Raw genomic sequence first — 15,035 nt, forward strand, 5'->3', positions numbered from 1 at the left:
TGCATGCCCAGGAGAAGGCCCCAGCTCGCCATGCCAGTGGCTGGCCCTTGTACCTCAAGGAAGTGGACACCAGATTGGTTCCCACAGCAGCTGGGAGGTCACTGTCTGTGCACTCCCTGACTCTGTGTCCCTTGCAGCCACTGACTGAAAGAGTGAGAAGCAAGGCACACTAGAGAATCCTCTTCGTCCATCATGATCTACGGTGGAGGGCAGCCAGCCTGTCTCTCCCAGCTCATTAAAATGCCCTTCCTCGATGTTTAAAATCACTATGGTAACAAATTTTCTCAGCTCAGACAAAACTTGAAAAAGATGAATTATGTTGAACATTAATCTCTCTCCTAGCAAAATAACAATGGATTTATAGTTCCTTTAAGAAGGTCTCTTCTCACTATGACAGGAGTTGGCTGCTGACACTGTACTCCAAGCTTCCCGGTAGTCTGGAGAAGTACAGGTACAGTCTGGTGCCTCCTCATTGATCTCACTCAGAAAACCCACCACTGAGGGGTGAGCACGGTGGAGAGCCAACAGCTTCCCTCATGGGGTACCTATCTCCTTCCACCGACACCCAAGGGCCCCAGTCCACGGCAGGAATACAGTAGGAGTCTAATAAATGCAGCTGTCGTGTAATTGGCTCTTCCAAGTCGATGGTTATGGGCTGACTGATGGATCACTTGCCTGGGTGAGGTGACCAATAGTTGTGACAGTTCTTCTAACATGGGCCAGGCTCCAGGTCAAGAGATGGACATGGCCCTCACTCCCAGGAAGTGGCATTTCCATAAGGGACAGAAATAATAGTCAAGTAAGTTATTTTCATAATAGCCAGTGTGCAGTGGCTTGGGAGGGCGAAGGCAGGAAATGACGTCAGGGTGTGGAGAGCTTGGGACAGGGAGCCAGCATGGCATTTCAGTGACCCCCCAGTAGTCCAGAGGGATTCTCACCTGCTCCCCTCCCCCTCCTCATGGGACTGTCCATTGGCAGTGGGGAAGGTGATGGCCTAAGGAAGAGCTTTCATCCGACACTTCCTGCAGGATGGAGTTACTCTGGGGCCACCAAGTATGGCCCAAGGCCTCAAGTGAGAACAGGGCACCTGCAGCTGGCTTATCACCATGAGATACCTGGGAACTAACAGGAATCCAGAGGAGAGTGCCTCCAACACCAAGTAGATGCCAAGGTGGGTCATCAACTCAAGGGCACCCTCATACCGCACAGTACAGGGTGTGTAAAGGATCCACCATCCTTCAATCAGAGACCCGATATCCTACTGTCTAGGGGTGCAAGAAACAAAACATCCCTAAATTGGAAGGTTTCATACACCATTCTGGATGAGGACAAGAGGCAAGCCATCCCTCAACCAAGGGACTTATAGATGGGGGTGTTAGACAAAGGCCATCCTCAAATCCCACTGTCAGGGGAAAGAAGGGTAAGACATTGCTAAACCAAGATATTTCACATCTTATTGTACAGGGAATGGGGTGAGGTAACCTGGAGCAGAGGATCTCATGCTCTATTACACAGGCAGGATGGGGACAGCCTCTCAGAGAATACACAGCTCTGATCACTTAAGGAATACAGCACCTCTGTCCTGCTAACTGGGTAGACAAAGGAGTAGTAAAACTTGGCTGTGTACAGGAAATATCCAGGACCACCTTCATGCATGTCCTGGTAGTTTCTTTTCAATATGGTGCCTCCTAGTAAAACTACCATAGACCAGGTCCCCACTCTGGAGCAGCCAGTGAGCCCCTGCACTCTAGAAGGAGGCACATGGTAGCTAGCACCCACCCTCATTCTTACCTAGGCTGCTGCAATGGCTGGCATGTGGCCACATGTGTCCTGTGGAAGACGTCCCACAAGGTCTGACCTGTTTCCTGAGCACTTGTCAATCAGAAAGCCTGCAGTATCTTGCAGGATTTTCTTGGATTAACCACCTGCTCTGAGGTACGCAGCCTCAGACACCAGACGATGCATAATGCTGACCCCAGAACAGCTTTCCCAGACTGAGCTGTGGGGACTGACACAGAACTTCCTCTGCAAAGAACCCTGAAGCCACCGTGGGTACACTGGCCACTGTCAGACAACCACTACACAGCCCCGTACTCCCACACCCTGACTACAGCAAGTCTGAATGTCTAATGAGGTTACTACCTTGAGGACAGGAGAAAACAAAAACAAAAACTTTCTAGGACTGGGGCTGGATGGAGTAGAGCATGAATAGATCCCTGTAATTGTCAGAGTACTCCCCGAGCCCACGTGAAGCTCTGAGCTTGATCACCGCAACTACGTAAACCTCATACTGATGCGTGCCTGCACTCTTAGGGCTAGAAAGGCGCATTCAAGATGATCAGGAGTTCAAGGTCATCTTTGGCTGTAAAACAAAACCTAAGGCTAGCCTAGAACAGCTGAGACCATGTTAAAAATAAACACATCAATGCCAGTCAGGTCTGGTGGACAAGGTCCACGATCTATCCCCCCACACTGGGGCATCTAAGGCAAGAGGACAAGAGTCAAAGGCAGGCACTGTGGGACATGCCTGTAATCTCACCCCTTCGGAGGTGGCAGCAGGAAGACTGGGAGTTCAAGGTCTCCATAGCCGCTTGGTGAGTTCAAGGCCAGCCTCAGCCTAGATGAGACTTTGTCTCGAAAACAAAATAACAACTAGTCAACAACCACAAAAATATCCCTTATCATGTGATTCGGGAATCCACTGGATTTCCTGGGCTCAGCTACCTGATCCTGTGAGAATGCTTACCATAAACTAGCCCAGGGAGAAGAGATTGACGACTGGAATTCTAACTACCCATTCAGCTAACACTCTTGCCTTGGGTAACAGTGGTAAAGAGACAAGTATCAGTAGGCTGCGTATAGCTCCGTGGGCTGGGAGCCCTTTTTCCTACAGACCTCCCCATGCCAGCTTCATACTACTCTGTTCCTGACTAACAGACCCTTCCAGCCTGAGCCCAGGCCTCTATGGCTCCAATTTGGGAATTCTAACTCTTGGGCCACAAGACAGAAAAACTCTCTGAAAAAGAAAGATAAGACTAAGGGTTCTCAAGGTGACCTCTTTCCCCCCAAATATGCTTTCTCCAAAATTAAAGAATCCATCCCTACAAGGAAGGGTGAGGTCCCCACTCAGAAAGGGTCATGGTGGGACATTAATCTTTACAGAAGAATGAGACCGGGCATCTGTGAGCCAGGGCAATTCCGCACTAAAGGTTTGCTCCTTGGAGACCATGAGCTGCTTCCCCTGTGGCTGCAAGGGAGGTGCATGGTGCACAATACCCATCCAGCCAATACGAAACCTTGGACCAAAGCACCCAGCTTCTTCCTCAGATGTAAACTCTTAAAGTCAGAATGTCTCCAGAGAGATGCTGTGTGGAGAACAAACCCAGACAGAAGAGCAGAAGTGACAACACGGGGGGGGGGGCGGCAGAAGCATCATTCAGGGACACGGTGGAGACATAAGGTACAGCACGGGTTGATAAAACGGCCCAATTCTGCTTCAGCGTTGGGGTCGCATCCAGACCACAAAAGACTGAACACAGACTTCTAATTGCAGAAGGGGGTGTCTGTGGCTGACCGACCTTACTCGGGTCAGCAGAGTCAGAGTACCTCAGACTGAGCTGGCCGGCCCTCCTGAGGCAGGGAAAGAAGAATCTATCACCTGCTGGCCTCTGAATAAACCTGGAACACTTAATCAATCCCAGCAGATGTATACCTCGGTCCAACATGGCTCCCTCTGGATACATAGTTAAAAGCAGATGTCTGACACCTAGCAGCAGATTCTCATCAGGAATCCCAAGCCAGCTGCCAGTCAGTGTGTTGGACTTGTGTCTCTCAATGTCACTGGCCCCAGCTAGGCTCATGTTCCCCAGCATAAGCACTTCCTTTCCCATGACCTGAAATCTCACTTTACCTCGCCCCTTGGGGTTGTGGGGCATCCACCTCCTTTCTGCCCCTTTTCACGGTGGCCTGTCGTTAGTGTAAGCACACCTACTTGGTTCCCATGGAGCATAGACAAGGCCTTACGCACACGCAAGTGGTGGGCGGGTGGTAGGTTTCAATATAACGAGGAAGACTCCCAGAAAGCACCCCCATGGCTCTGATGCAACCACTCACTCAGGCCTCCTCTTTGCCCCTGGCCAGAAGTCTGAAGTCCCCAGAACTCTGCCACCCAGGACGGGAATGAGACACCTCTTACCGGGGTACAGCTGCTTGGTGGGCATGCTGAGCTGTGCATCTTTAGAGACTCGGTAGGCAACATCCGGCTCTTTGGAAGATCGTCGAGTGGCACAGAAACCCGTGGTTTTCGTTACCCCCGAGGGCAAATTGTGAAAATCTAGCATCTCCAGAAGATCTGTTGGCTGAGCTGCAAAGACAGAGAAGCTGTGTCAGCTCCAAGGTAGACACAACTAAGGGGCACCCCCAAAGAGAAGGTGAATCTTAGACAACTGAGACCAGGCCCCACCCAACCCTTTATACTCTCTGCCCCCAACAAACATCTGGTGTTCAGAATCGTCTGAGGGCCTGCTCAGAAGGGACACCTCAAGAGCTCAACGGTTGCCCCTGCATTGATTAGCTTTGTTAACTTGGCCTTGTAAGAGAGATTCAGTGAGGAATTGTTCACATTTGGTTGTCTATGAGGGGGATTACTTTAACTGATATAGGAAGACACAGCCCACTGTGGGTGGCGCCATTCCCTAGGCATGGGGTCGTGAAGAATAACAGTGAAGAAATCGAGTTGAACAGAAGCAAGCAGGGGAGTGTGTGTGCATTCATTTCACTCTGCTCTTGACTGTGTATGTGATGTAACCAGATGTTTGAAGTCCCTACCTTGACTTCCCCACAATAATGATCTGTAACCTGGAATTCTAAACTGAAATAAACTCCTTTCTCCTCTAAGTTTCTTTTTGTCGGGGTATTTTGTCACAGAGACAGAAATGAAGCTAGAACATCCCCAAACACAAAACATGCCCCTGTTGGAGCCCCTCTCCTCACATCAAGAGGCCTTTGAGTCCACACATGCCCACCCAGACTATTTGTTTTCCTGTTTATCTATGTCCAGTTTGAGTTACAACAAATAGGAGGCTCTTGGATGTCCAGCAGAGAATAAATTCCAAAGTGGTACCACAAGGGTGTGAAACCTCTGACACATGACCAGGCTAGACCAGTGTTGCACCGTCCTGCGGTTTCCTCTAGGATAAAGGATTCTGCTCTTCTCTGGGAGATGAAGCCAGAGAGGGCTACCATGTCAAGGGAACTTAGTGCATGCAGAGGTCAACTCTTGCAGTGATAAATGGGCACCTAAATCCAGCTATGCCTGAAGCTGTCCTTCCATTCCCATCAGTTCATTCTCAGGCTTGTCCTGCTAAAAACTCAGCACTCACATCTGAAGGCCACAGGAGGCTGAAATTGGCTCATCCCTTGACTATCCATCCCCCCCAAGTAGATACTACTGTGGGGCTCCCCAGGAGGACAGCTGAACTGTTTTTAAGAGGGTGTTAAAGAAGGATGGTCCTGCAAACTTCCTCGGGGTGGGAATCCTCCAGCAGCAGCCACCGAGTCTCGAGCCTGACACTTGTTAGCCTGTGCTCCAAAGCAACCTAAGAGGCCGGGTCTGCAGCCAACGTTTTGGCATCCTTCGTCATTTACTCCAGAGAAGAAGGGTTCCCCACCTCTACAGGAAACCATTATGAAGGACAGCGGGACACAGTGTGGACAGCCAGCCCACTATTGGTCCAGTAGAGCCTCCACCCATTTCAGAATCCTGGGCAGCTCTTAGGCACTACCCAGTGTCCAGTCACTTCCCGGGTACTCCGTGGTGACAAAGCCTTCGCCGAGCCCTCGTTTAGTGAACATCACAGGCAATGCTGAGTGTGTTGGCAGGGCTGTGCGGCACAGTCCCAGGCCTGGACACAGCTGTGGGAAGATGGCCGTGCCAACTGCCAGCACACCTGGCCAGAATGACATAGCTCGGAACCTTGGGACATCCCGGAAACCCAGCTCTAAGGCTGGCAGTGTCCTAGGGAAGAGATGGGGATCCCAGCAGCGTTTCCTGGACCCACATCACAGCATCTATACTATGATGCTCTTCCCAGACCAGGCTGAAGCCTGCTTTCCCCATTGTCAAAGCAGAGAGCGGTTTCACAGGAGCCTGCCTGGGATGTTTGCAGACCTGTATCGCAACAAGTTTAAAAGGCCACCAGACCTCTCCTAGGCCCAGTGCCACCCTTCCCGCTGGCCAGGGCTTTTCTGTGCCAGAGAGCAAGATATATTTAGTCTTAAACAAGGTGTGAGGAGCACCGGTGTAGTGTCCAGCGTACAGGCATCTGGAAACTCTCCCTCCCACACAAGATGCCTTATCCACCCTTCAAGCCAATGCCTCGCCCAGGCTGAGCACCTCCATTCTGCAGTGGCAGGGGCTATTGGAACAGGTAGATGTGCCTAAAAATCAGGGTCATACCAATCCCACGGGAAGATCATGCCAGCTGAGGCCCACTAGAGAAGCCACAGAAGCCACTGGGAACCTGCCAGTGGGCAATCACCAGAACTCTGGAAGGAACGTGCTATTCACAGTGCCCTCAGGACTCGTCTGAGTCCCACAGACTGGAGGAGGACACACACGGTATTGCATTCATGGCCCTTGCTGCCAACAAGAAGCGTTTGCTTCAAAGTAAGAGGCACTGGCGTGACCCTGAAGAATCCAGAGACCCACTACCCCCTGCAAATGAGACCACCTCCAAGTGGTTTGCACGCAAACACTCCCTTGCTCTTTTCCAGGCTGTTCCACCTATGAACAGGTCAGGCTCCAAAGAGGGACGGCCTGGCCTTATCTGTTCACTTCCGCTAGACCCAGCCTCCTCCCAGAGAGTCCTGCTCCACAGGCTGAGAGACTAAAACTACATTTCCCAGAGCCCTTTGCAATACGAATTATTGCAGCGAGCCAGAATCTACCAATCAGTGATTATCCTAGAGTGGAATGTAAGTTGTAATAAGCTCCCAGGCTGCCCGAGGGCCAGGTCCATGGTGAGGCAGTCATGGCACTAAGCACCCTGGATTCCATATCTGCAGCAGTGATCCTGTGAGTAGCAGCCTCAGTATGATAGCTTGACAGTTGCCTCAGGACTTCTAACTCCAACAGGTTCTGCTCTCTAGACAGCTTGCCCTCCCTCAGACAGCCTGCTACCAGGCTACACATATGCTATACTTGCCTTTGAGGAGCATGCAAGAGGAGTCTCATCACATGGGCTCTCCTGACCTCTTAGCCAGAGATAGGCAACTAAAACTGAGCCACTGACAAGTGAGGCTGCAGGCCATGGCTCAGTCTATACTCCACTCAGAAGGGCCGAAAGAGGCAGACAGGTCGTGACAAGGCTCTAGAGCAGCATTGCACGGTCTAACACCAGGAGGTCCCAGGCTTTAAGAGCAAATGGAACACGGTGTCTGCTTTTAGAAAGAACAGAAATTGTTCTGGTCATAGCTGGCATCTAGACACCCCCGTCTCCTGCTCAGACACAGAAATGGACATCTGGGAGGACACCAGCCTGCTGTAGAGGAGAGCCAGTCCCATGTTCAGCAGCCTAACTCTTGGACGGGAGCCCCTGGCAAAGAAACACATCCCAGCCCACAGTGCCAACACTGCAAAAGACAGCCTGCTCTTGGGAAGGCCAGTGAGGCCCGGGTCACCATCTGGAGCCACTCACAACATGTCCTCAGAATAGAATCTAAAGTCCCAGACTTGCTGCTTTCTGCCACTTCAGTCCTGCCCAGCCCAGGGAATGGAAACACTCAGAAAGGACCCTGGTCAGAGCAGACCTCCAGCTCAAGCAAGAGGCTGGGGGCAACAACATTCACAGGCAACAGCAGAGAGAGGTGAGGTCCTGACAGGAGGGCTTCATGAAACAGCTCTCAGGATTCATCATGCACCCCATCGCACTGGGCTTGGGCACCAGAAGAAAAAGAAGGGCAGAGCCCCCTGTCCTGTGCTGTGTTTGTTGAATGACTAAGTGAGCCCTGACTTTTATACCTAGCAGGTCAAAGGTTAATAAAGTCAGCTCTCCTGTTCTGCTTTCGTGAATGAAATTCACTTCACCTTGGCTGCCATGCTCCATCTCCCACCAGGCTCCGTTCTCAGAGCAGTTGCGAGCAGAGAGATTGAGCTCTGAGCCTGGGTGTTGCAGAAGGGAAGCAGTCGGAGGTCCTGAGACGTCCCACCCCTGACTTGGCTATACAACCCTTTGTTCCAATCAGTTCACACACACCCTCAGTAAACTGCACATTTAAAGCACTTGCTGGGATCAGGAGGCCTCCAGCCCACCTACCTGTCTGGCATAGCTCTCTCCCCAAAGAGTTCCACAGGGCTTCATGTGGCCTCTATATGCTCACAGGAAAATCACTGTCCCAGAATCCCCAACGCAGCCTCTGCCCCACTCACTGGTCACTCACTGGTGATTGGTATCGCACCAGGGGTGAGGGGGTATTGAGACTTAGTATTAGACATCTGAGCCCAAGCTCTGGCTGGTATTTTATCACCTTACAGTCAAGCAGGCCTCTTCCCGTGCTACCACCATGATCCAAAGCCTGCCTCAGACACCAGGCCTTCCCCACACCGCACTTCCTGGGAGAAACTGTGGGCCACAGTTACCACCTTTTTCTGATTGTCAAACCTTGGAGAAAATGAGGAATATACAGAGACTGAGGAACTCCAAGACTGAGAAAGACAGAGTTGGGGGCAGACAAACAGAAAAACAGACAGTGAGGTGTTCTGTGCTGCAAGCTTCAAGGTCAACATCTTCACCTTCAAGAGAATAACGTGTAGGCCTTGCAGATGACCGCCCAGGTTCGACTCTGTAGGTTCACAGACAGAAGAGCCAAAGGTTCAGTGACAAGGGCTGCACTAACAGCCTCTGTCCTAAACAAGCACATGAAATGGAGAGAGCTACACCCAGCGTCCAACACTACACAGCAGGCTGGTGCCAGCCTCTCCCTCCTGACCAACCCACAGACACAGGACAGCAGCCTTCATAGCCTGGGGCAGCCCATCTCCCACTCTCTCCCCCTCAGCTTCCTAGGGCAAAAAGCCAGTTTTAGCACAGGCCACACCAGAACACCGGAGGGTCTGCCCAGGTCCCTCCCACCGACCCTCCCTGAGGGTAGTGGCCTCATCCAAGGTCAGCCAGGGGGTTGGAAAACAAACAGGGTGACTTTCAGGCCCTGATGAAATTCTTTTCCAGTGACTAAGGAGGGGACAAGGGAGGGCGTGGCCAGGGCTTCAGGCAGGCAGTGCTGGCTTTTGGAGCTAGCCAGGCCTTCTTCCCTCCCTGCTCTCCCCAGGCCTCTGGCTGTTGGTGCCCTGACCTCAGATCCTTCACCAGGCTCACCGCTACCATAAACATAGGTCCCTTCACCTCCTATAAACTGTCATTTATAGCTCCTATTTTCTCCAGGCACAAGGTCCTCAGCCTGCTACCACAGCCTGTTCCTCACCCAGGAAGCCTGAACTGGCTGGCTTATCACAGGGACTCACCCCACCATGGCCCATCCAAGGGCATGCTTAGTTTGCACAGCACGCAGCATGACAACTTTCCCCATTTAGCTCCAGATTGTCACAATGGCCATTTGCACACCTGTGACAAACACCAAGGCACATCAGATTCAGCAGTGTGAGGCTGGGTGGGGCCAGACTCCCGGGAATGGTTTTTTCTCCTCCACAAGGGTCTGGATCCATGTCCCCCAGCTGTGGGACCTGGCCAGCGATGAGCTGTTATAAGGGTAAAGTGCCAGCCATGTAGGCGCCTGCATGGGAGGGCTTGCTTTGCCTACCCCATTCTCTACCATGGCACCACCTACTGGACACTTCCCACTAGCCCCTCAGGGCAGGAGCTGGGCACTATAAAGTACAGGATGTCAGTCCCAGCAACAAAAGGGGAAAGGGAGATCAGAGAGGGAACAAAAAGAAAGGCATGGTCAGCCAGACTTCACATCACGGTATGGGGTTGAGGGTAAGACATGAAGAACTGACTGGAACTGAAGGAGATCTTGGGCAACCAAAGGCAGAGGTGTCTCTTCACAGAGTGAGAACTGGAAGTCAGTTCTGTCTCTGGGAAGCAGACCCTGGGATTTCCCTCTGCACAGGCTACCCACCTAGCAGGCATATCCCTGATCCTTTCTATGAAAGCCCAGGGTGCCCTAGGCAGTAGGGCTCTGCCTCTGGAGAGCATGAATAGAGGGTTATGCAGGTGGATGGCAGTGGGGGAGACCTGCGTGGAGGGTGGGAGTGTGGTGAATGGGAGGGTACATGCATGGAAGGTGGGGCTGCTGTATGCTGTTCTACTATGCGCAGCTCTCTGCTCCTAGAATGCCCAGTACTTCCTTCCCAACAATTGCCATGTTCATTTTGCTGCCCTAAACTCTGAAGGGATGAGTTCTCCGGACCCACATGGGCGGTAGTGGTGGACAGTCCAGAAATCAGTAACATAGCAAGAAACAAGGTCTCACCCCATATGTACAGCAATGCCAACCAACCAGAGCTTCCAGGGACTAAGCCACTACCCAAAGACTATACATGGACTGACCCTGGACTCTGACCTCGTAGGTAGCGATGAATATCCTAGTAAGAGCACCAGTGGAAGGGGAAGCCCTGGGTCCTGCTAAGACTGAACCCCTAGTGAACTAGACTGTTGGGGAGAGGGCAGCAATGGGGGGAGGGTTGGGAGGGGAACACCCATAAGGAAGGGGAGGGGGGAGGGGGATGTTTGCCCGGAAAACGGGAAAGGGAATAAGACTCGAAATGTATATAAGAAAAAAACAAGAATAATAATAAAAAATAAAAAAAAAAAAGAAACAAGGTCTCAGAAAGAGAGAACCCCTGTTGGGGAGCGACAGAAGATAGTATGTGAACGCTCTCTGAGAGGCGGAGGGGAGCAGCAGGTGAGCTGTCTCATAACACCCGCATTAGGGGTACAAGCAGCCACTTGGGCCCGACAGCTTGTCATCTCTGACTACAGAGACCAGCAAGGCAAGGATTATACGCATGTGCAACATTTCTGTCTCAGGAGGGAATGACAGAGGCTCTGGACTATGTACCTCCCTGCCCAACACCCTCACTTGTGGTCTTCAGAGCCTGTCCTTCAAAAGTAAACTTAAAAAAGCTGGGGAAGATGCCTAGGGTCTTGATCAGAGTTCCACCAACTCTATACTGGGATCCAAAGCCTTCACTCCTCCCTCTACACCATGCCACAGGAAGCTGGTAGGATGCTCTCAGAGCAGATGTATCACTGAGTCCCCACTCCTCACAGGTATCTATGCAGGAGAGTGCTGGGCATGATCAAGGGACAGGGTGATGTCACTCCAGGGAGGATGGGCAGAAACGCTGCCCTTGTTACAGAACATCAAAACACTGAACATCCTCGTCATTCAGAAAGCACCCTGGAAAGACAGGTCACTAAACCCAAAGCTGTAAGTTCCATCAACCCTCAGGATGGAAGAACAGATACAGAATGGTGGATGAGTAGTGAAAGGGGAAAACGGGTGGTTGAAGAATGGCTTTGTGAGTAAGTGGGAAGATCAATAAAGAATGGATGGGTGGCTGGCTGGGTGAGTGGCTGGCTGGATGGATGGATGGGTAGATGGATGGATGGATGGATGGGTGGATGAATGGATGGATGGATGGATGGATGGATGGATGGGTGGGTGGATGGATGGATGGAGGATGGGTGGGTAGGATGGATGGATGGATGGATGGCTGTGTGAATGGGTGGGTGGATGGATGGATGGATGGATGGATGGATGGATGGATGGATGGCTGTGTGAATGGGTGGATGGATGGATGGATGGATGGATGGATGGATGGATGGATGGATGGCTGTGTGGTGGATGGATGGATGGATGGATGGATGGATGGATTAGTGAGTAGATGGGTGGATGGATTGGTGGATGGATGGGTTGGTGGATGGATGGATGAATGGATGGATGAGTGGTTGGGTGGATGGATGGATGGATGGATGGATGGATGGATGGATGGATGGATGGATGGATGGTGGATGGGTGGATGGAAGGATGGATGGATGGATATATGGGTGAATGGATGGATGGGTGGATTGATGGATAGATGGATGGGTGGGTGGATGGATGGGGAGATGGACAACCATGGATAATTGCATGGGTAGAAGAAGGAATATATACAAGAGTATATACCATGAATGAAAAGACTAAAATTAAATTACTTCATGAGCTAAATGAAGTAGCTCATGAAGGGCCACATAAGTCATCATTACCCAGTCCTACCCTCAGTAAAGACTATAATATGTTCCTCAGTGCCCCGCCTGGCTCTGTGGCTGGATTGGGCAAGCATCTCTGACCACTTGGCTTTTTCTCTTTCATCTCAAAGGCCCTTCTTCATTCCTGGCAGAAAGCTATGGGTTCCAGGAAGCTACTGACCACTGTGTTCCAGACAGTCAGTTTTATGGAAAATCTGGATAAGGAAAAAGAGGGGAATCTGCCCCTTCACTTATTACAGAGGGTGCCAGTGCTCCAAGGCTTCTCTCCTTTAGTATGTGACTGCCCATCTCTCACCCCTCCTGAAAGCTGGCCTGAGGTCTAGACATCTGACACCTTTGTATTACTTTGTTTACTAAACCCAGACACAGGCTGAGACACCTTCAGAAAGGCTCAGACACATGCACCTTCAATTCCCCCTAATGCAATCCCCTAAGAACAGAAGGTACAAAGATCACCTGTAATACACACATACTGTTGTTCAAAATAGAGCCAAGCCAACAGGAAGGACTCTATGGAGGGTATGGGGAATGGAGGGGTGCAGACAACATATGCAAAGGACTCCTGCAAGGAGGCCTGAGCCAAGGCTTGAAGAGTAGGGAGGAAGATGCAGTGTTATATGGGAATCGGCAGATGCCACCATGCAGACTCTGAGACCATGTGAGTACTGGGCTAAGCACAGGAGTGCCCCACACCAGGCAGCAGAAGGAAGAGAGGAGGTGTCTAGCTTCTCCCAAATCCGCTCAGCATCTTCTTCTCCTTTTCGACAACCACTGCTGCTCTTCATGTATGGTTATTACTAGACAAGTTTCTCTCACCCTGTCCTTTCTCAAAGAATTATGACCACAACAGAATGGAACCTGTGTCAAGGACATCGTGCCTACAGCCAACTGCCAAACAAGATGTGTCACAGAGGGACAGGCTGAATGCCAGGCCCCTTGAATACAGGCATTGCCAGCAGAATATGCTCATTGTGAGCAGAGTAAGGAACCAAGTGGTTCATCTTGCTTCCTCAAAGAGTTTCACCTCATTGTTCTGGAGGAAGTGGGGGATGATGCCAGGAGACAGATTATGCCCGTGGGTTGGTGGTGCTTGAGTGGGTGTGGTTTGTAGAGCCACACCAATGACTGGAAGGACTCAGGGAGTGGCTGAACCTGAGCCACTATATGGAGCATCTATATGGCCATGAACCTGTGTTAAGAGATGATGTCATAACTGTGCCAGTGGCAAGTGAGACCCTCTCAGGGTCCCGCCACGCATAGGGTCACTGAGACCTGCAAGGCAGCTCCATACTGCCTTTCCTCAGCAATGTCCCATGATCATGTGCTATGTCCTAGCACGCTGAAGGTCCGTGCCACCTCTGATTCATTCTGGAGTCAGACAAGGTCAAAGCTGTCTTATCCCGACCATTTCCAGATGGATGGTCTGTCACCACCAGCAACAAAACCTTCCTGGATATTCTGGCAGAGCTTTTAAGGTTCACAGCAGTGAGGGGCACCATCCTTGGTGCCGATAAGGTCCACTGACCCAGAAACTAACCAATAAATCACCCACTAACAAGTCAATAAACAAATGAGCCACCCACTAACTAACCAATGAACAAATGAGCCACCCACTAACTAACCAATAAACAAATGAGCCGCCCACTAAATAACCAATAAACAAATGAGCTGCCCACTAAATAACCAATAAACAAATGAGCCGCCCACTAAATAACCAATAAACAAATGAGCCACCCACTAACTAACCAATAAACAAATGAGCCACCCACTAACTAACCAATAAACAAATGAGCTAACCACTAGCCAGCCATTGAACAAATGAACCACCCACTAATTAACCAATGAACAAATGAGTCACCCACCAAGTAACCAATGAACAAATGAACCATCCAGCAAGTAACCAGTAGGGAAAGAAAAAACGTCAACCAACTAACTAATAGGCAAATTAATCAACTCACAAATCAAGGAATAAAATTAATCAACCAATGTACACACACACACACACACACACACACACACACACACACACACACCCCAACTGACAAATAAACTCACCAGCCGTCTAATCAATGAACCAGTGAATCAGCCCGTCAATCAACCAATGAGCTAGCTAACCAATAAGCAAATGAACCGGCCACTAACTAGCCAATAAGCAAATGAACCGGCCACTAACTAACCAATAAACAAATGAACCAGCCACTAACTAACCAATAAGCAAATGAACCAGCCACTAACTAACCAATAAACAAATGAACCGGCCAACAAATAAAGAAATGTGTGCTGGGTGCTAAAGGCAACCACTAGTGGCGGGAGCCTTGAGTGGGAAGGAGGCCTACAGGATCTTGGCGAGGATACGGCGGCCAGGCCACACTAGCCTGCCATCTCCTCTTTGGGGTAGATTGTGTAGAAAGGTTTGTATTGTGCCAGGCTGTGCAAGATTGCTTGTGAGATAAAGGCAAGGTCCATGCTCATCAGGACGGAGCTGGTTGGATCCAAAGAAGCTTTCCCTGTCTAGCTCACTGCAAAGATGGAGTGGGATGGGTCAACCCATGCAGCCTAACATGATAAGGTGGCCAGAACCCACTGCTAAGTGATCACAACCATGTTCAGAGACACTGATAGCATGCAGTGCCCTGTGTTGACCTAGGTAACCGAAATCAATAAACTCTGAACCCACACCCCAATCTAGAACAAATGACCCAGGGGTGGATAGACTGGGATGGATCCAAGATCGGATACACGTGTGCTTGTCACATCTTCATC

At 50.7% G+C, this 15,035-nt stretch overlaps 1 protein-coding gene across 2 annotated transcripts in view; it reads right to left on the reverse strand.

Moving 5' to 3' along the window:
- The window catches only part of Col5a1 (collagen type V alpha 1 chain), a 150,466-nt gene that overhangs the window by 110,855 nt on the left and 24,576 nt on the right, over positions 1-15,035 (reverse strand). For both annotated transcript variants that reach the window (XM_032902980.1, XM_032902979.1), the window contains exon 2: positions 4,196-4,363. In XM_032902980.1, coding sequence (XP_032758871.1) covers positions 4,196-4,363 — 168 coding nt within the window. The remainder of the gene's footprint in view (positions 1-4,195; positions 4,364-15,035) is intronic.

The sequence above is a fragment of the Rattus rattus genome, chromosome 5, assembly GCF_011064425.1.
Source record: "Rattus rattus isolate New Zealand chromosome 5, Rrattus_CSIRO_v1, whole genome shotgun sequence".
In the NCBI taxonomy this organism is placed as follows: domain Eukaryota; kingdom Metazoa; phylum Chordata; class Mammalia; order Rodentia; family Muridae; genus Rattus; species Rattus rattus.